The 21,948-nt window shown below is 48.8% G+C and overlaps 1 protein-coding gene across 1 annotated transcript in view; it reads left to right on the top strand.

Moving 5' to 3' along the window:
- LOC120035934 (E3 ubiquitin-protein ligase HECW2-like) overlaps positions 1-20,885 on the top strand; it is a gene marked incomplete at its 5' end in the record, with an annotated part of 25,331 nt that extends 4,446 nt beyond the window's left edge. The window contains 15 exon segments of the mRNA XM_038982414.1: positions 259-414; positions 558-666; positions 772-868; positions 1,220-1,303; positions 1,671-1,780; positions 1,992-2,112; positions 6,431-6,544; positions 6,731-6,883; positions 12,129-12,227; positions 13,956-14,085; positions 14,229-14,375; positions 14,788-14,902; positions 17,492-17,577; positions 17,942-18,054; positions 18,738-20,885. Of these exon segments, the coding sequence (XP_038838342.1) occupies positions 259-414; positions 558-666; positions 772-868; positions 1,220-1,303; positions 1,671-1,780; positions 1,992-2,112; positions 6,431-6,544; positions 6,731-6,883; positions 12,129-12,227; positions 13,956-14,085; positions 14,229-14,375; positions 14,788-14,902; positions 17,492-17,577; positions 17,942-18,054; positions 18,738-18,849 (1,746 nt within the window).
- Between the last annotated feature and the right edge of the window lie 1,063 nt (positions 20,886-21,948).

The following is a 21,948-nucleotide window of genomic DNA, read 5'->3' as shown; positions in this document are numbered from 1 at the left end:
ACACACACACACACACACACACACACACACACACACACACACACACACACACACACACACACACACACACACACACACACAGAGAGGTATAGAGGGAGCTCTTTTCTTCTTATCTCCTCCTCCATTTCTAACTCTCTCTACTCTTCTCTCTCTCGCTCTGTCCCTCTCTCTGTCTCTGTCTCTCTTTGTCTCTGTCTCTCTCTCTCTGTTTACCAATGGCCCTAACCTCTCCACGTCTCATTCTGTCTCTCTCTACAGCCTTTCTTTGTGGACCACAACTGCCGGGCCACTACGTTCATCGACCCTCGGCTCCCTCTCCAGAGCAGCACACGTCCCAGCAGCCTCCTGGCCCACCGCCAGCACCTGACCAGACAACGCAGCCACAGCGCTGGCGAGGTCAGCCCACAACACATGGTGAGACACCACACACACACACACACACACACACACACACACACACACACACACACACACACACACACACACACACACACACATACATACACATCATGGTGAGACACATGATATGTCAACTCAACCAGCTCTCTGTGCTCCAGGTGGGTGAGCACCCTCGTCACTCTGGAGGAGGACCCCCTGTAATGCCCCGCCCATCCAGCACCTTCACTACGGGCAGCCGCACCCAGTACCAAGACGTAGTGCCAGTGGGTGAGTGGACACACACACACACACACACAAACAACACACACACACACATGAACACACACACAGACACACACATAGCTCATTCTGTCCTTGACTCCTTCTCTTCAGCTTACAACGACAAGATAGTGGCGTTTCTACGACAACCCAACATCTTTGAGATCCTGCAGGAGAGACAGACAGAGTTTATCAGGAACCACTGGCTCAGGTCAGCAGCCTCTTCCTACACCCTTCCCTCCCTCCCTCCTACCTCCTTCCTCCCCCTACCTCCTCCCTCCCCCTACCTCCCTCCTTCCCCTACCTCCTCCCTCCCTCCTCCCCCTACCTCCTTCCTCCTCCCTCCCCCTACCTCCTCCCTCCCTCCCACCTCCCCCTACCTCCCTCCTACCCCCTCCCTCCCTCCCTCCTCCCCCTACCTCCCTCCTTCCTACCCCCCCCCCCCCTCACTTCACTCAGAACAGTCCCTCAAACCCGCACTACTAAATTCACTACGGTTGTCACCTCACTATACCTCCAGAGAGTGGTGAAGGCTCATTCTGTTGTGTGTTCTCCACCACAGGGAGAAGGTGCAGTTGATCCGTAATGAAGGGGCCTCTGGTCTGGCCAGGCTGTCTGGTGATGCAGACCTGGTCATCCTCCTCAGGTGAGCTGCTGTCATACCTGTACCTGCCTCATACCTGTACGACCTTCATTTCAGCCAGTTTGCTATAGAAGGAAAAGAATCCTGCAGCAACAGGAGATGTGGATAATAATTCATGGAAATGTGTCTAGGGGAATGTGACATTTCTAAGTGGAAATTTCTCCTGCAACAGGGTGATGAAATGAGGATCCTACATCTGTACCTGCCTCTCAGGACTATCAGTGTATGACAAGCTTTGTGCTTGAGACCTGTAGACTTGTGTTATCTCCCTGAGCCAATGCCTAGGCTTTAGTTCAAACCCAGTTTTGTTACTTTGCGTCCTTGTAGCTTTCAGTGACATTGTCTCCTCTCTCTTGGTTCTCTCTGGCAGCCTGTTTGAGGAGGAAGTGATGTCATATGTTCCGCCTCACGCCTTACTGCACCCCAGCTACTGCCAGTCCCCACGAAGCTCCCCCGTGTCCTCTCCACAGAACTCACCTGGTGAGAAGGCTTCTCTATACCTCTGTTACCATTCTGTCTTTCGCTATTTCTCCCTCTTGTTTTCTCTCTCTCTCTCTCTCTCTCTCTCTCTCTCTCTCTCTCTCTCTCTCTCTCTCTCTCTCTCTCTCTCTCTCTCTCTCTCCTCTCTCTCTCTGTGTTTGTAGGGAGCACACACTCATCCCTCGTTCTCTGTCAAATTTTATTCCCACAGGAACACAGCGAGCTAATGCCCGTGCCCCTGCCCCCTACAAGCGAGACTTCGAAGCCAAACTGCGAAACTTCTACCGCAAACTGGAGACCAAGGGCTACGGCCAGGGCCCAGGGAAGTTAAAGTATGTAGTGGGGCCAGGGCCCAGGGAAGTTAAAGTATGTAGTGGGGCCAGGGCCCAGGGAAGTTAAAGTATGGAGTGGGGCTACGGCCAGGGCCCAGGGAAGTTAAAGTATGGAGTGGGGCTACAGCCAGGGCCCAGGGAAGTTAAAGTATGTAGTGGGGCCAGGGCCCAGGGAAGTTAAAGTATGGAGTGGGGCTACGGCCAGGGCCCAGGGAAGTTAAAGTATGGAGTGGGGCTACAGCCAGGGCCCAGGGAAGTTAAAGTATGTAGTGGGGCCAGGGCCCAGGGAAGTTAAAGTATGGAGTGGGGCTACGGCCAGGGCCCAGGGAAGTTAAAGTATGGAGTGGGGCTACAGCCAGGGCCCAGGGAAGTTAAAGTATGGAGTGGGGTTACGGCCAGGGCCCAGGGAAGTTAAAGTATGTAGTGGGGCTACGGCCAGGGCCCAGGGAAGTTAAAGTATGTAGTGGGGCCAGGGCCCAGGGAAGTTAAAGTATGGAGTGGGGCTACGGCCAGGGCCCAGGGAAGTTAAAGTATGGAGTGGGGCTACAGCCAGGGCCCAGGGAAGTTAAAGTATGTAGTGGGGCTACAGCCAGGGCCCAGGGAAGTTAAAGTATGGAGTGGGGTTACGGCCAGGGCCCAGGGAAGTTAAAGTATGTAGTGGGGCCAGGGCCCAGGGAAGTTAAAGTATGGAGTGGGGCTACGGCCAGGGCCCAGGGAAGTTAAAGTATGGAGTGGGGTTACGGCCAGGGCCCAGGGAAGTTAAAGTATGTAGTGGGGCCAGGGCCCAGGGAAGTTAAAGTATGTAGTGGGGCTACGGCCAGGGCCCAGGGAAGTTAAAGTATGTAGTGGGGTTACGGCCAGGGCCCAGGGAAGTTAAAGTATGTAGTGGGGCCAGGGCCCAGGGAAGTTAAAGTATGTAGTGGGGCTACGGCCAGGGCCCAGGGAAGTTAAAGTATGTAGTGGGGCTACGGCCAGGGCCCAGGGAAGTTAAAGTATGGAGTGGGGCTACAGCCAGGGCCCAGGGAAGTTAAAGTATGGAGTGGGGTTACGGCCAGGGCCCAGGGAAGTTAAAGTATGTAGTGGGGCTACGGCCAGGGCCCAGGGAAGTTAAAGTATGGAGTGGGGCCAGGGCCCAGGGAAGTTAAAGTATGTAGTGGGGCCAGGGCCCAGGGAAGTTAAAGTATGGAGTGGGGCCAGGGCCCAGGGAAGTTAAAGTATGGAGTGGGGCTACGGCCAGGGCCCAGGGAAGTTAAAGTATATAGTGGGGCTACGGCCAGGGCCCAGGGAAGTTAAAGTATGTAGTGGGGCTACAGCCAGGGCCCAGGGAAGTTAAAGTATGTAGCGGGGTTACGGCCAGGGCCCAGGGAAGTTAAAGTATGTAGTGGGGCTACGGCCAGGGCCCAGGGAAGTTAAAGTATGGAGTGGGGCCAGGGCCCAGGGAAGTTAAAGTATGGAGTGGGGCTACGGCCAGGGCCCAGGGAAGTTAAAGTATGTAGTGGGGCTACAGCCAGGGCCCAGGGAAGTTAAAGTATGGAGTGGGGCCAGGGCCCAGGGAAGTTAAAGTATGGAGTGGGGCTACGGCCAGGGCCCAGGGAAGTTAAAGTATGTAGTGGGGCTACGGCCAGGGCCCAGGGAAGTTAAAGTATGGAGTGGGGCCAGGGCCCAGGGAAGTTAAAGTATGGAGTGGGGCTACGGCCAGGGCCCAGGGAAGTTAAAGTATGGAGTGGGGCTACGGCCAGGGCCCAGGGAAGTTAAAGTATGGAGTGGGGCCAGGGCCCAGGGAAGTTAAAGTATGGAGTGGGGCTACGGCCAGGGCCCAGGGAAGTTAAAGTATGGAGTGGGGCCAGGGCCCAGGGAAGTTAAAGTATGGAGTGGGGTTACGGCCAGGGCCCAGGGAAGTTAAAGTATGTAGTGGGGCTACGGCCAGGGCCCAGGGAAGTTAAAGTATGGAGTGGGGCCAGGGCCCAGGGAAGTTAAAGTATGGAGTGGGGCTACGGCCAGGGCCCAGGGAAGTTAAAGTATGTAGTGGGGCCAGGGCCCAGGGAAGTTAAAGTATGTAGTGGGGCCAGGGCCCAGGGAAGTTAAAGTATGGAGTGGGGCTACGGCCAGGGCCCAGGGAAGTTAAAGTATGGAGTGGGGCTACAGCCAGGGCCCAGGGAAGTTAAAGTATGTAGTGGGGCTACAGCCAGGGCCCAGGGAAGTTAAAGTATGGAGTGGGGTTACGGCCAGGGCCCAGGGAAGTTAAAGTATGTAGTGGGGCCAGGGCCCAGGGAAGTTAAAGTATGGAGTGGGGCTACGGCCAGGGCCCAGGGAAGTTAAAGTATGTAGTGGGGCCAGGGCCCAGGGAAGTTAAAGTATGTAGTGGGGCCAGGGCCCAGGGAAGTTAAAGTATGGAGTGGGGCTACGGCCAGGGCCCAGGGAAGTTAAAGTATGGAGTGGGGTTACGGCCAGGGCCCAGGGAAGTTAAAGTATGTAGTGGGGCCAGGGCCCAGGGAAGTTAAAGTATGTAGTGGGGCTACGGCCAGGGCCCAGGGAAGTTAAAGTATGTAGTGGGGTTACGGCCAGGGCCCAGGGAAGTTAAAGTATGGAGTGGGGCCAGGGCCCAGGGAAGTTAAAGTATGTAGTGGGGCCAGGGCCCAGGGAAGTTAAAGTATGTAGTGGGGCTACGGCCAGGGCCCAGGGAAGTTAAAGTATGTAGTGGGGCTACGGCCAGGGCCCAGGGAAGTTAAAGTATGGAGTGGGGCTACAGCCAGGGCCCAGGGAAGTTAAAGTATGGAGTGGGGTTACGGCCAGGGCCCAGGGAAGTTAAAGTATGTAGTGGGGCTACGGCCAGGGCCCAGGGAAGTTAAAGTATGGAGTGGGGCCAGGGCCCAGGGAAGTTAAAGTATGTAGTGGGGCCAGGGCCCAGGGAAGTTAAAGTATGGAGTGGGGCCAGGGCCCAGGGAAGTTAAAGTATGGAGTGGGGCTACGGCCAGGGCCCAGGGAAGTTAAAGTATATAGTGGGGCTACGGCCAGGGCCCAGGGAAGTTAAAGTATGTAGTGGGGCTACAGCCAGGGCCCAGGGAAGTTAAAGTATGTAGCGGGGTTACGGCCAGGGCCCAGGGAAGTTAAAGTATGTAGTGGGGCTACGGCCAGGGCCCAGGGAAGTTAAAGTATGGAGTGGGGCCAGGGCCCAGGGAAGTTAAAGTATGGAGTGGGGCTACGGCCAGGGCCCAGGGAAGTTAAAGTATGTAGTGGGGCTACAGCCAGGGCCCAGGGAAGTTAAAGTATGGAGTGGGGCCAGGGCCCAGGGAAGTTAAAGTATGGAGTGGGGCTACGGCCAGGGCCCAGGGAAGTTAAAGTATGTAGTGGGGCTACGGCCAGGGCCCAGGGAAGTTAAAGTATGGAGTGGGGCCAGGGCCCAGGGAAGTTAAAGTATGGAGTGGGGCTACGGCCAGGGCCCAGGGAAGTTAAAGTATGGAGTGGGGCTACGGCCAGGGCCCAGGGAAGTTAAAGTATGGAGTGGGGCCAGGGCCCAGGGAAGTTAAAGTATGGAGTGGGGCTACGGCCAGGGCCCAGGGAAGTTAAAGTATGGAGTGGGGCCAGGGCCCAGGGAAGTTAAAGTATGGAGTGGGGTTACGGCCAGGGCCCAGGGAAGTTAAAGTATGTAGTGGGGCTACGGCCAGGGCCCAGGGAAGTTAAAGTATGGAGTGGGGCCAGGGCCCAGGGAAGTTAAAGTATGGAGTGGGGCTACGGCCAGGGCCCAGGGAAGTTAAAGTATGTAGTGGGGCCAGGGCCCAGGGAAGTTAAAGTATGTAGTGGGGCCAGGGCCCAGGGAAGTTAAAGTATGTAGTGGGGCCAGGGCCCAGGGAAGTTAAAGTATGGAGTGGGGCCAGGGCCCAGGGAAGTTAAAGTATGGAGTGGGGCTACGGCCAGGGCCCAGGGAAGTTAAAGTATGTAGTGGGGTTACGGCCAGGGCCCAGGGAAGTTAAAGTATGGAGTGGGGCTACGGCCAGGGCCCAGGGAAGTTAAAGTATGGAGTGGGGCTACGGCCAGGGCCCAGGGAAGTTAAAGTATGTAGTGGGGCCAGGGCCCAGGGAAGTTAAAGTATGGAGTGGGGAGTATTTTGTATGTAGTATGTAGTGCTTGTATTTTCATGTGTGAATACTGTAATATGAAAGAATTAATACATTATTGATCTAGCTAAATGCTTTGGTGTTCCAGCCAAAGAAATAGAATCTCATTCTAGTTCTGTGGTCCACCCACATACCCTCCATCCACACCCTCCTGCCCTTACCAGTTCCCCCCTGTGTGTGTCTCTTCCTCCCCCAACCCCCAGGTTGATCATCCGTAGAGACCATCTCCTGGAGGATGCCTTCAACCAGGTCATGTGTTACTCCCGTAAAGACCTGCAGAGGAGCAAGCTCTATGTCAGCTTCCTGGGAGAGGAGGGGTGAGTCAGACAGACTGCCTGTCCTCTACTCTTCCAGAAGCTGGTGGGGGGAAATGATCCTGGGTTCAATAGAATGAAACATTTGAGGAATATTTCAGTTAGAAATGCACTTTGTCTGCTCTATGACGTTATATTTCTATCTACGCCGTTCCTGTGTGATAATGTGTCTTCCTGTATGTGTTGCAGGTTGGACTACAGCGGCCCGTCCAGAGAGTTTTTCTTCCTGGTGTCTAGAGAGCTGTTCAACCCGTACTACGGCCTGTTTGAGTACTCCGCCAACGACACCTACACCGTTCAGATCAGCCCCATGTCTGCCTTCGTAGACAACCATCACGAGTGGTGAGTGGACTGAAGACTGGGAGGGTTTGGGGTCGGAGGGGTCTGTGGTCTGTTGGCTGATCAGCAGGGTTGGGGTCGGAGGGGTCTGTGGTCTGTTGGCTGATAAGCAGGGTTGGGGTCGGAGGGGTCTGTGGTCTGTTGGCTGATCAGCAGGGTTGGGGTCGGAGGGGTCTGTGGTCTGTTGGCTGATAAGCAGGGTTGGGGTCGGAGGGGTCTGTGGTCTGTTGGCTGATCAGCAGGGTTGGGGTCGGAGGGTCTGTGGTCTGTTGGCTGATCAGCAGGGTTGGGGTCGGAGGGGTCTGTGGTCTGTTGGCTGATCAGCAGGGTTGGGGTCGGAGGGGTCTGTGGTCTGTTGGCTGATCAGCAGGGTTGGGGTCGGAGGGTCTGTGGTCTGTTGGCTGATCAGCAGGGTTGGGGTCGGAGGGTCTGTGGTCTGTTGGCTGATCAGCAGGGTTGGGGTCGGAGGGTCTGTGGTCTGTTGGCTGATCAGCAGGGTTGGGGTCGGAGGGGTCTGTGGTCTGTTGGCTGATCAGCAGGGTTGGGGTCGGAGGGTCTGTGGTCTGTTGGCTGATCAGCAGGGTTGGCGTCGGAGGGGTCTGTGGTCTGTTGGCTGATCAGCAGGGTTGGGGTCAGAGGGTCTGTGGTCTGTTGGCTGATCAGCAGGGTTGGGGTCGGAGGGTCTGTGGTCTGTTGGCTGATCAGCAGGGTTGGGGTCTGAGGGTCTGTGGTCTGTTGGCTGATCAGCAGGGTTGGGGTCGGAGGGTCTGTGGTCTGTTGGCTGATCAGCAGGGTTGGGGTCGGAGGGTCTGTGGTCTGTTGGCTGATCAGCAGGGTTGGGGTCGGAGGGTCTGTGGTCTGTTGGCTGATCAGCAGGGTTGGGGTCAATTCAAATTGAACTCAGTCAATTCTGGAAGCAAACTGAAATTCCTATTCAATAATTGAAAAAAATGAATCTATTTTTGTATTACTTTCAAGAAGCTTTTTGTTTCAAAAGTTTTTCAATTTTTGAATTTTAACTAATTAATTTCCTGAATTGAGTACTTCAATTCAATGGAGCCCAGCCCTGGTGTTAAGATGAATGGAAATGCACTGAAGGGACGAGCCAAAACATCTGTTGTGTATACTAGGACCTGGGTAATAACATCTGCTGTCTATACTAGGACCTGGGTAATAACATCTGTTGTGTATACTAGGACCTTGGTAATAACATCTGTTGTGTATACTAGGACCTGGGTAATAACATCTGTTGTCTATACTAGGACCTGGGTAATAACATATGTTGTCTATACTAGGACCTGGGTAATAACATCTGTTGTGTATACTAGGACCTGGGTAATAACATCTGTTGTTTATACTAGGACCTGGGTAATAACATCTGTTGTGTATACTAGGACCTGGGTAATAACATCTGTTGTCTGTACTAGGACCTGGGTAATAACATCTGTTGTCTATACAAGGACCTGGGTAATAACATATGTTGTCTATACTAGGACCTGGGTAATAACATCTGTTGTGTATACTAGGGCCTGGGTAATAACATCTGTTGTCTATACTAGGACCTGGGTAATAACATATGTTGTCTATACTAGGACCTGGGTAATAACATCTGTTGTCTGTACTAGGACCTGGGTAATAACATATGTTGTCTATACTAGGACCTGGGTAATAACATCTGTTGTCTATACTAGGACCTGGGTAATAACATATGTTGTCTATACTAGGACCTGGGTAATAACATCTGTTGTGTATACTAGGACCTGGGTAATAACATCTGTTGTCTATACTAGGACCTGGGTAATAACATCTGTTGTCTATACTAGGACCTGGGTAATAACATCTGTTGTCTATACTAGGACCTGGGTAATGACATCTGTTGTTTATACTAGGACCTGGGTAATAACATCTGTTGTGTATACTAGGACCTGGGTAATAACATCTGTTGTTTATACTAGGACCTGGGTAATAACATCTGTTGTCTATACTAGGACCTGGGTAATAACATCTGTTGTCTATACTAGGACCTGGGTAATAACATCTGTTGTGTATACTAGGACCTGGGTAATAACATATGTTGTGTATACTAGGACCTGGGTAATAACATCTGTTGTCTATACTAGGACCTGGGTAATAACATCTGTTGTTTATACTAGGACCTGGGTAATAACATCTGTTGTCTATACTAGGACCTGGGTAATAACATCTGTTGTTTATACTAGGACCTGGGTAATAACATCTGTTGTGTATACTAGGACCTGGGTAATAACATCTGTTGTGTATACTAGGACCTGGGTAATAACATCTGTTGTCTGTACTAGGACCTGGGTAATAACATCTGTTGTCTATACAAGGACCTGGGTAATAACATATGTTGTCTATACTAGGACCTGGGTAATAACATCTGTTGTCTATACTAGGACCTGGGTAATAACATATGTTGTCTATACTAGGACCTGGGTAATAACATCTGTTGTCTGTACTAGGACCTGGGTAATAACATCTGTTGTCTATACAAGGACCTGGGTAATAACATATGTTGTCTATACTAGGACCTGGGTAATAACATCTGTTGTCTATACTAGGACCTGGGTAATAACATCTGTTGTTTATACTAGGACCTGGGTAATAACATCTGTTGTGTATACTAGGACCTGGGTAATAACATATGTTGTTTATACTAGGACCTGGGTAATAACATCTGTTGTCTATACTAGGACCTGGGTAATAACATCTGTTGTGTATACTAGGACCTGGGTAATAACATCTGTTGTGTATACTAGGACCTGGGTAATAACATCTGTTGTCTATACTAGGACCTGGGTAATAACATCTGTTGTTTATACTAGGACCTGGGTAATAACATCTGTTGTCTATACAAGGACCTGGGTAATAACATATGTTGTCTATACTAGGACCTGGGTAATAACATCTGTTGTCTATACTAGGACCTGGGTAATAACATCTGTTGTGTATACTAGGACCTGGGTAATAACATCTGTTGTGTATACTAGGACCTGGGTAATAACATCTGTTGTCTATACTAGGACCTGGGTAATAACATCTGTTGTTTATACTAGGACCTGGGTAATAACATCTGTTGTCTATACAAGGACCTGGGTAATAACATATGTTGTCTATACTAGGACCTGGGTAATAACATCTGTTGTCTATACTAGGACCTGGGTAATAACATATGTTGTCTATACTAGGACATGGGTAATAACATCTGTTGTGTATACTAGGACCTGGGTAATAACATCTGTTGTCTATACTAGGACCTGGGTAATAACATCTGTTGTTTATACTAGGACCTAGGTAATAACATCTGTTGTGTATACTAGGACCTGGGTAATAACATCTGTTGTCTATACTAGGACCTGGGTAATAACATCTGTTGTCTATACTAGGACCTGGGTAATCACATCTGTTGTGTATACTAGGACCTGGGTAATAACATCTGTTGTGTATACTAGGACCTGGGTAATAACATCTGTTGTCTATACTAGGACCTGGGTAATAACATATGTTGTGTATACTAGGACCTGGGTAATAACATCTGTTGTCTATACTAGGACCTGGGTAATAACATATGTTGTCTATACTAGGACCTGGGTAATAACATCTGTTGTCTATACTAGGACCTTGGTAATAACATCTGTTGTCTATACTAGGACCTGGGTAATAACATATGTTGTTTATACTAGGACCTGGGTAATAACATCTGTTGTGTATACTAGGACCTGGGTAATAACATCTGTTGTGTATACTAGGACCTGGGTAATAACATCTGTTGTCTATACTAGGACCTGGGTAATAACATATGTTGTCTATACTAGGACCTGGGTAATAACATCTGTTGTCTATACTAGGACCTGGGTAATAACATATGTTGTCTATACTAGGACATGGGTAATAACATCTGTTGTGTATACTAGGACCTGGGTAATAACATCTGTTGTCTGTACTAGGACCTGGGTAATAACATATGTTGTCTATACTAGGACATGGGTAATAACATCTGTTGTGTATACTAGGACCTGGGTAATAACATCTGTTGTCTATACTAGGACCTGGGTAATAACATCTGTTGTCTATACTAGGACCTGGGTAATAACATCTGTTGTCTGTACTAGGACCTGGGTAATAACATCTGTTGTCTATACTAGGACCTGGGTAATAACATCTGTTGTCTATACTAGGACCTGGGTAATAACATCTGTTGTCTATACTAGGACCAGGGTAATAACATCTGTTGTCTATACTAGGACCTGGGTAATAACATCTGTTGTCTATACTAGGACCTGGGTAATAACATCTGTTGTCTATACTAGGACCTGGGTAATAACATCTGTTGTCTATACTAGGACCTGGGTAATAACATCTGTTGTCTATACTAGGACCTGGGTAATAACATCTGTTGTCTATACTAGGACCTGGGTAATAACATCTGTTGTCTATACTAGGACCTGGGTAATAACATCTGTTGTTTATACTAGGACCTGGGTAATAACATCTGTTGTGTATACTAGGACCTGGGTAATAACATCTGTTGTTTATACTAGGACCTGGGTAATAACATCTGTTGTCTATACTAGGACCTGGGTAATAACATCTGTTGTCTGTACTAGGACCTGGGTAATAACATCTGTTGTCTATACAAGGACCTGGGTAATAACATATGTTGTCTATACTAGGACCTGGGTAATAACATCTGTTGTCTATACTAGGACCTGGGTAATAACATCTGTTGTCTATACTAGGACCTGGGTAATAACATCTGTTGTCTGTACTAGGACCTGGGTAATAACATCTGTTGTCTATACAAGGACCTGGGTAATAACATATGTTGTCTATACTAGGACCTGGGTAATAACATCTGTTGTCTATACTAGGACCTGGGTAATAACATCTGTTGTTTATACTAGGACCTGGGTAATAACATCTGTTGTGTATACTAGGACCTGGGTAATAACATATGTTGTTTATACTAGGACCTGGGTAATAACATCTGTTGTTTATACTAGGACCTGGGTAATAACATCTGTTGTCTATACAAGGACCTGGGTAATAACATATGTTGTCTATACTAGGACCTGGGTAATAACATATGTTGTCTATACTAGGACCTGGGTAATAACATATGTTGTCTATACTAGGACCTGGGTAATAACATATGTTGTCTATACTAGGACCTGGGTAATAACATTTCTAATCTAAGTATCTTCTCTCTCTCTCCTTCCCTGTACAGGTTCCGTTTCAGCGGGCGTATCCTGGGTCTGGCTCTGATCCACCAATACCTACTGGATGCCTTCTTCACTAGACCCTTCTATAAGGGCCTGCTGCGCATGTACGTATCCACCACCTGGACTGTCTACTTCTAGCTATACACCAGGGATATTCAACTCTGACCCTACAAGGTCCAGCGCTTGCTAGTTTTCTGTTCTACATGATAGTTAATTGCACACACCTGGTGTCCCAGGTCTAAATCAGTCCCTGATTACAGGGGGACAATGAAAACAGCTGTGGTCCAGTGTTGAATATAGGGCATTACACTATACAACTAGAGAGTATTTTTCTGATATTTTAAGACTGTACCAGACATGTGGTTATGTAGATTAGTAGAGTTAACTGACCTCTTGCCTAAATCCATTCTACTCTACTCTATTCTACTATATTCTGTTCTACTCTATTCTACTCCATTATACACTACTCTATTATATTCTGCTCTATTCTAATCTGCTCTACTCTATAATACTCTGCTCTACTCTATTATATTCTGCTCTATTCTAATCTGCTCTACTCTACTCTATAATACTCTGCTCTACTCTATTATATTCTGCTCTATTCTAATCTGCTCTACTCTACTCTATAATACTCTGCTCTACTCTATTATATTCTGCTCTATTCTAATCTGCTCTACTCTACTCTATAATACTCTGCTCTACTCTATTATATTCTGCTCTATTCTAATCTGCTCTACTCTACTCTATAATACTCTGCTCTACTCTATTATACTCTATTATATTCTGCTCTATTCTACTATACTCTATTCTATTCTGCTATATTCTAATCTGCTATATTCTACTCTACTCTGCTCCACTCCACTCTGCTCCACTCTATTCTACTCTGCTCCACTCTACTCTACTCCACTCCATTCTACTCTGCTCTGCTCTATTCTACTCTACTCTATTCTACTCTACTCTATTCTGCTCTACTCTATTATACTCTACTCTATTCTGCTCTACTCTATTCTAATCTGCTCTACTCTGCTCTATTCTACTCTGCTCTACTCTATTCTACTATACTCTATTCTATTCTGCTATATTCTAATCTGCTATATTCTACTCTACTCTGCTCCACTCCACTCTGCTCCACTCTATTCTACTCCACTCCATTCTACTCTGTTCTGCTCTATTCTGCTCTATTCTACTCTACTCTATTCCACTCTATTCTACTATATTATACTCTACTCTATTCTGCTCTACTCTATTCTAATCTGCTCTACTCTGCTCTATTCTACTCTGCTCTACTCTGCTCTACTCTATTCTACTATACTCTATTCTATTCTGCTATATTCTAATCTGCTCTATTCTACTCTACTCTATTCCACTCTCTTCTACTCTACTCTACTCTGCTCTACTCTACTCTACTCTATTCCACTCTCTTCTACTCTACTCTACTCTACTCTACTCTACTCTACTCTACTCTACTCTACTCTATTCCACTCTCTTCTACTCTACTCTACTCTACTCTACTCTACTCTACTCTACTCTACTCTACTCTACTCTACTCTACTCTACTCTGCTCTGCTCTACTCTACTCTACTCTACTCTACTCTACTCTACTCTACTCTACTCTACTCTACTCTATTCTACTATACTCTATTCTACTATACTCTATTCTGCTCTATTCTACTCCACTCTATTCTATTCTATTCTACTCTACTCTACTCTGCTCTACTCTGCTCTATTCTATTCTACTCTACTCTATTCTACTCTACTCTACTCTACTCTACTCTATTCTATTCTACTCTACTCTATTCTACTCTGCTCTACTCTGCTCTACTCTGCTATAGCCTATGTGAGCTGAGTGATCTGGAGTATCTGGATGAGGAGTTCCACCAGAGTCTCCAGTGGATGAAGGACAACGACATCGAGGACATGTTGGACCTCACCTTCACTGTCAATGAGGAGGTGTTCGGACAGGTGTGTGTGTGTGTGTGTGTGTGTGTGTGTGTGTGTGTGTGTGTGTGTGTGTGTGTGTGTGTGTGTGTGTGTGTGTGTGTGTGTGTGTGAGTTGTAATGTGTGTGTGAGTTGTAAAGCTTATGTGTATGTACTGTGTGTGTAGATCACAGAGAGAGAGCTGAAGCCGGGCGGGGCCAACATCCCAGTGTCAGAGAAGAATAAGAAGGAGTACATTGAGCGCATGGTGAAGTGGCGTATTGAGAGAGGAGTGGTTCAACAGACAGAGAGTCTGGTCCGGGGATTCTATGAGGTACCATCTAATATCTCCTCAAATATCTCCTGGTACAGATTCTGATAAAGGTAGACTCAGCAGTATCATCATACACACTGGGGCAACTTCCTGCTCACAGACATCAACAACAACTGAATTCTAATTGGGCAAGATGTAGCTAAAGGCTGTATGTGATAGGATGTGATAGGAAGACTGTATAATGGGATTGAGTTTGTTGTTGTTGTGTTTGTAATAATAATACATGCCATTTAACAGACTGTTTTATCCAAAGCGACTTACAGTCATGCGTGTATACATTTTACATATGGGTGGTGCCGGGAATCAAACCCAGCACCGTTACAAGCGCCAGCCTCTACCAACTGAGATACAAACGACCACAAAGGTTGTGGTCATGGTTTGTAGCCTGGATGCCCTGTGCTGTGTCATGCAGGTGGTGGATTCCAGGCTGGTGTCAGTGTTTGATGCCAGGGAGCTGGAGCTGGTGATAGCTGGCACCGCTGAGATAGACCTGGTGGACTGGAGGAGCAACACTGATTACAGAGGAGGTAGGAACAGGGGGGAGAGGAAGAGACGGGGGGAGACGAGGGGGGGGGAGACAGGGGGAGACGAGGAGAGACAGGGGGAGACGGGGGGGGGGGGGGAGACAGGGGGGAGAGGAAGAGACAGGGGGGAGAGGAAGAGACGGGGGGAGACGGGGGGGGGAGACAGGGGGGGGGGGGAGACAGGGGGGAGAGGAAGAGACGGGGGGAGACGGGGGGGGGGAGACAGGGGGGAGAGGAAGAGACGGGGGGAGACGGGGGGGGGGAGACAGGGGGGAGAGGAAGAGACTGGGGGGAGACGGGGGGGGGAGACAGGGGGGAGAGGAAGAGACGGGGGGAGACGGGGGGGGGGGGAGACAGGGGGGAGAGGAAGAGACGGGGAGAGACAGGGGGGAGAGGAAGAGACGGGGGGAGACGGGGGGGAGAGGAAGAGAGGGGGGAGAGGAAGAGACTGGGAGAGACAGGGGGGAGAGGAAGAGACGGGGGGAGACGGGGGGGAGAGGAAGAGAGGGGGGAGAGGAAGAGACTGGGAGAGACAGGGGGGAGAGGAAGAGACGGGGGGAGACGGGGGGGAGAGGAAGAGAGGGGGGAGAGGAAGAGACTGGGAGAGACAGGGGGGAGAGGAAGAGACAGGGGGAGACGAAGAGACAGGGGGGAGAGGAAGAGACAGGGGGAGACGGGGGGGGAGAGGAAGAGAGGGGGGAGAGGAAGAGACTGGGAGAGACAGGGGGGAGAGGAAGAGACAGGGGGAGACGGGGGGGGAGAGGAAGAGAGGGGGGAGAGGAAGAGACTGGGAGAGACAGGGGGGAGAGGAAGAGACAGGGGGAGACGAAGAGACAGGGGGAGGAAGAGACAGGGGGAGACGGGGAGAGACAGGGGGAGGAAGAGACAGGGGGAGACGGGGAGAGACAGGGGGAGGAAGAGACGGGGGGAGACGGGGGGGGGGGGGGAGACAGGGGGGAGAGGAAGAGACGGGGGGAGACGGGGGGAGACAGGGGGGAGAGGAAGAGACAGGGGGAGACTAGGAGAGACAGGGGGGAGAGGAAGAGACGGGGGGAGACGGGGGGGACAGGGGGGAGAGGAAGAGACGGGGAGAGAAAGGGGGGAGAGACAGGGAGAGACACAGGGGGGAGAGGAAGAGACAGGGGGAGACAGGGGGAGCAACACAGATTACAGAGGAGGTATGAACAGGGGGGAGAGGAAGAGACGGGGGGGACAGGGGGGACAGGGGGGAGAGGAAGAGACGGGGGGAGACAGGGGGAGCAACACAGATTACAGAGGAGGTATGAACAGGGGGGAGAGGAAGAGACGGGGGGAGACGGGGGGGGGGGGGGGGGACAGGGGGGAGAGGAAGAGACAGGGGGGAGACGGGAGGAGACAGGGGGAGAGACAGGGGAGACCGGGAGCCCAAATGACACCCTATTCCCTATATAGTGCACAGCTCTTGTCAAAGGTAGTGCACTATGTAGGGAATAGGGTGCCATTTAAGACACAGACAATAACTTTGTGTATTGCACCTTTCATTATGTCATTTTGAGCTGCTGTCTGGGTCTCAGGCAGCAGTAAAGACAGTCCATTGTTCCATTCAGATGGAGAAGGAAATGTTTTTAAATGTCTTTCCAATTAGGAAGAGCTGTTACAGAAATAAGTGTATATAACAGTATACCCTAGCTAGCTGTCTGGTTGAACAGCTGAAGTAACTAGGCCTACCAGAGAGAAAGGCCAGTATATAACAGTATACCCTAGCTAGCTGTCTGGTTGAACAGCTGAAGTAACTAGGCCTACCAGAGAGAAAGGCCAGTATATAACAGTATACCCTAGCTAGCTGTCTGGTTGAACAGCTGAAGTAGCTAGGCCTACCAGAGAGAAAGGCCAGTATATAACAGTATACCCTAGCTAGCTGTCTGGTTGAACAGCTGAAGTAACTAGGCCTACCAGAGAGAAAGGCCAGTATATAACAGTATACCCTAGCTAGCTGTCTGGTTGAACAGCTGAAGTAGCTAGGCCTACCAGAGAGAAAGGCCAGTATATAACAGTATACCCTAGCTAGCTGTCTGGTTGAACAGCTGAAGTAACTAGGCCTACCAGAGAGAAAGGCCAGTATATAACAGTATACCCTAGCTAGCTGTCTGGTTGAACAGCTGAAGTAGCTAGGCCTACCAGAGAGAAAGGCCAGTATATAACAGTATACCCTAGCTAGCTGTCTGGTTGAACAGCTGAAGTAACTAGGCCTACCAGAGAGAAAGGCCAGTATATAACAGTATACCCTAGCTAGCTGTCTGGTTGAACAGCTGAAGTAACTAGGCCTACCAGAGAGAAAGGCCAGTATATAACAGTATACCCTAGCTAGCTGTCTGGTTGAACAGCTGAAGTAGCTAGGCCTACCAGAGAGAAAGGCCAGTATATAACAGTATACCCTAGCTAGCTGTCTGGTTGAACAGCTGAAGTAACTAGGCCTACCAGAGAGAAAGGCCAGTATATAACAGTATACCCTAGCTAGCTGTCTGGTTGAACAGCTGAAGTAACTAGGCCTACCAGAGAGAAAGGCCAGGCTGCTGAGTGACTCATGTCTGTCTGTCTTCCTGCCTCCCCCAGGTTACCATGACAACCACATAGTGATCCGTTGGTTCTGGGCGGCGGTGGAGAGGTTCAACAACGAGCAGAGACTCAGGCTGCTACAGGTGGGGGTGCACACACACACACACACACACACACACACACACACACACACACACACACACACACACACACACACACACACACACACACACACACACACACACACACACACACACATACAAACAAAGACACACACATACTAACAAACAAACACACATACACAAACAAACACACACACACACATACAAACAAACACATACACATACAAACAAACACACACACACACACACACACACACACACACACACACACACACACACACACACACACACACACACACACACACACACACACACAGACATACAAACACACACACACACACACACACAGTGAGTAACAGCGACCTTCTTCTTTCTGCTCTGTTAGTTTGTGACGGGTACCTCCAGTATTCCCTACGAGGGTTTCGCCTCTCTCCGAGGCAGCAACGGACCCCGCAGGTTCTGTGTGGAGAAATGGGGCAAAGTTACCTCTCTACCCAGGTAAACTATTGTGCTGACTTCACTTGTAAGGCCAAGGGAACTGACTTCACTTGTAAGGCCAAGGGAACTGACTTCACTTGTAAGGCCAAGGGAACTGACTTCACTTGTAAGGCCAAGGGAACTGACTTCACTTGTAAGGCTAAGGGAACTGACTTCACTTGTAAGGCTAAGGGAACTGACTTCACTTGTAAGGCTAAGGGAACTGACTTCACTTGTAAGGCCAAGGGAACTGACTTCACTTGTAAGGCCAAGGGAACTGACTTCACTTGTAAGGCTAAGGGAACTGACTTCACTTGTAAGGCCAAGGGACGTGACTTCACTTGTAAGGCCAAGGGACGTGACTTCACTTGTAAGGCCAAGGGACGTGACTTCACTTGTACGGCCAAGGGACGTGACTTCACTTGTAAGGCCAAGGGACGTGACTTCACTTGTAAGGCCAAGGGACGTGACTTCACTTGTAAGGCCAAGGGACGTGACTTCACTTGTACGGCCAAGGGACGTGACTTCACTTGTAAGGCCAAGGGACGTGACTTCACTTGTAAGGCTAAGGGACGTGACTTTACTTGTGAGGCTAAGGGAACTCATGTAGTATATTATCAATTTGAGTATAATGTATGAAAAGGTATTATACAGACAGTATATTGTTGTTGTTTTCACTGTGTTTGCGGTTGTCTCCTCCCCAGGGCTCACACCTGCTTCAACCGGCTGGACCTCCCTCCATATCCATCCTTCTCCATGCTGCACGAGAAGATGCTCACTGCCGTGGAGGAGACCAGCACCTTCGGCCTGGAGTGATGACCCCTATCACCTTTAACCCCCACTCCTCCTACAACCTTTGACCCTGACCTCTGAACTGTAGTATCACAGAGGTAGAGGAACCCAAGGGGTTCAAGGGGATGACTGTCTAGTCTGTCTGGCACCCTGTTGTATCTTTATACACACTCACCTTCCTGAAGTGAGCTGAACAGAGCAGAATAGACCGATGTCTATCAGAGGGTATGACCCCTGCACAACGCCAGGGGTCACTGTGATGGTTAAGGTCACTTAGACACACTGCCAACACAAACCAAAGGAGAGCACCCTAACACTCACACCCTTGTTACTCCATTAGACCAATGGGAGAGATGGAGTCGTAAGCCTCCAACCAATCGCACAATGAAGGAACAAAAACCAAGACCTGGAGTGAGACTCCAGCTGGCTCATCACGTTTTATTATTTAAAATACGGATTTCCAATGGAGTCTCGTAAGGAAGGTGGTGGTCGAGCTTTTCCTGGAAAGCAGAAGAAACACAGATGCTTTATCTCACAGAGAGGCTGAGGCGGACATCACAGGACATCGCTCCTCTGAGAGGCTGAGGTGGACATCACAGGACATCGCTCTTCTGAGAGGGTGAGGTGGACATCACAGGACATCGCTCCTCTGAGAGGCTGAGGTGGACATCACAGGACATCGCTCCTCTGAGAGGCTGAGGTAGACATCACAGGACATCGCTCCTCTGAGAGGCTGAGGTAGACATCACAGGACATTGCTCCTCTGAGAGGCTGAGGTGGACATCACAGGACATTGCTCCTCTGAGAGGCTGAGGTGGACATCACAGGACATCGCTCCTCTGAGAGGCTGAGGTGGACATCACAGGACATCGCTCCTCTGAGAGGCTGAGGTGGACATCACAGGACAGTGTTGCTCCTGGAGAAGGGGATGAGAGGAGAGAGGAGGAGATGAAAGAAGACAAGACAGGTGCTCTTCAGCTGCTGTGGCCACGCCTCCTGCCCTGTCAGGGAGAGAACCAACCAATCAAGTTCCAGGCAGCTTTGTGACCTGCCCTTGTTGAACACTCTGACAGGTGTGTTCTAGAACAGAACACTGAAGTAGCCCATGGTGATGCGGTGGTGTCTGTGTGCTGAAGCTGACCTTGTTGAACACTCTGACAGGTGTGTTCTAGAACAGAACACTGAAGTAGCCCATGGTGATGCGGTGGTGTCTGTGTGCTGAAGCTGACCTTGTTGAACACTCTGACAGGTGTGTTCTAGAACAGAACACTGAAGTAGCCCATGGTGATGCGGTGGTGTCTGTGTGCTGAAGCTGACCTTGTTGAACACTCTGACAGGTGTGTTCTAGAACAGAACACTGAAGTAGCCCATGGTGATGCGGTGGTGTCTGTGTGCTGAAGCTGGACTCTCTCTACAGGCTTTTCATCTATCTGCAAAATGTCTTTTGTAACGGCCACAAACAATGATATGTTTTTGAATGTACTGACTGATATCACGATGATGCGCTTGAATGTGTCGTTTTTGTACGTCGCTCGATGACTCGTCAAATCAAAATGGCTGCCTCATTCTTAACAAACTTCAGGGCAAGCTATAAGCACGAATAACCAAACTCAGCTACGGTTTGTTCGATAAAGACATTACATTGAGTTGGCTTTCCCATAATGTTAGACACAAGCTCACACACACACTCTTTCAGTGTTTTAGCTGTTTTCATTGTTTGCAAGTATGTTGATTGTCATCGTCGCTTTATCATTGAACTACACTGCCAGAGTAGAGGGTGATCTGAACTTTTAAAATCCGTCATGGTTGTTTGTTGCTCTTGTTTTTAACTTGCTTCTACTTTTTCTCCTTATGTACATTATCCTGATTGGCACCTAATTGAATACGTTGGTTTGATCTGTTCCTATTTCAATAGGGGTTGGGACCCCGATATAACATCATATAATGACAAATGTTCGTATGACCGTGATAATGAAAGTAAAACATGGTGATTAACAACCTGCATGTCGAGACACACACACACACACACACACACACACACACACACACACACACACACACACATGCAATTATAATGTGATCTGTGTGTGGGTGATGGTGAGGTGAAGGGACATTTATAGCTTTATAGAGACTCGTGACAGAGAACATGTTGAAGTCATACACAAGCACAGATGCCCATGGTATGCTATTACACTGACTGTTTTGATGGGGGAAATGTTTTTTATAGACGCATCTACAGTACTGGGAAGTTTTAAGACGATGAGTAATGAGAACATGATTTTACAGACGCATCTACAGTACTAGGAAGTTTTAAGACGAGGAGTAATGAGAACATGATTTTATAGACGTATCTACAGTACTGGGAAGTTTTAAGACGATGAGTAATGAGAACATGATTTTATAGACGCATCTACAGTACTGGGAAGTTTTAAGACGAGGAGTAATGAGTATATGAAGGAAGAGTCATAGAAACAAATACATATTTGTCATGTTTTTCACTTCATACCCTGCCTTAGAAAGCATTAGTCTGCCTTCTGATACCACCATATTCTACTCTCAGGGTGCGTTCCAGGTCACCTTTATTGCAGTCGCGCTGCTGCTGAGCATTTTAGCCGATTACTATATTATATGTATATCATATTATTGTGGTTCCAGAGAGGTAAATACTTTTCCAGACGTTGTGAGGGACTATCATCTGAGCAGTGTGTCGACTGCAATAACGATTACATGAAACGCGCCCAATGTCTTTGTTTCAGGGATGTGACCCCACCCAGCCACCATCACATCCCGAGACTGTGGAATGTAGCTAACGGAATGTAAGGGACTGAAATAGAACAACTTCCTGCATTCTCTTCCATCATCCCAGGGCCAGTGAGACTGAGGGCAGATATATTACATGTTTTACGTTAAAAACATAATTTAAAAAAAGGGAAGTGCACAGTGGCATAACATGTATTTATTTTTGGACATTTTAGTAATTTATCAGACGCTCTTATCCAGAGCGATTTACAGTTAGTGCATTCATCTTCAACTGTAGCTAGGTGGGACGGGCTCTGGTGTAGTTTTGAGCATAGACTGAAAGACTGAAGCTAGGGAGGGACAGTTTCTCTTGCTGTTTCGTAG

This window comes from Salvelinus namaycush, unplaced genomic scaffold (genome assembly GCF_016432855.1).
Source record: "Salvelinus namaycush isolate Seneca unplaced genomic scaffold, SaNama_1.0 Scaffold1158, whole genome shotgun sequence".
NCBI classification, from domain to species: Eukaryota; Metazoa; Chordata; class Actinopteri; order Salmoniformes; family Salmonidae; genus Salvelinus; species Salvelinus namaycush.
Note: the sequence above shows the minus strand (reverse complement) of the source record. Positions and strands in the feature narration are given on the sequence as shown.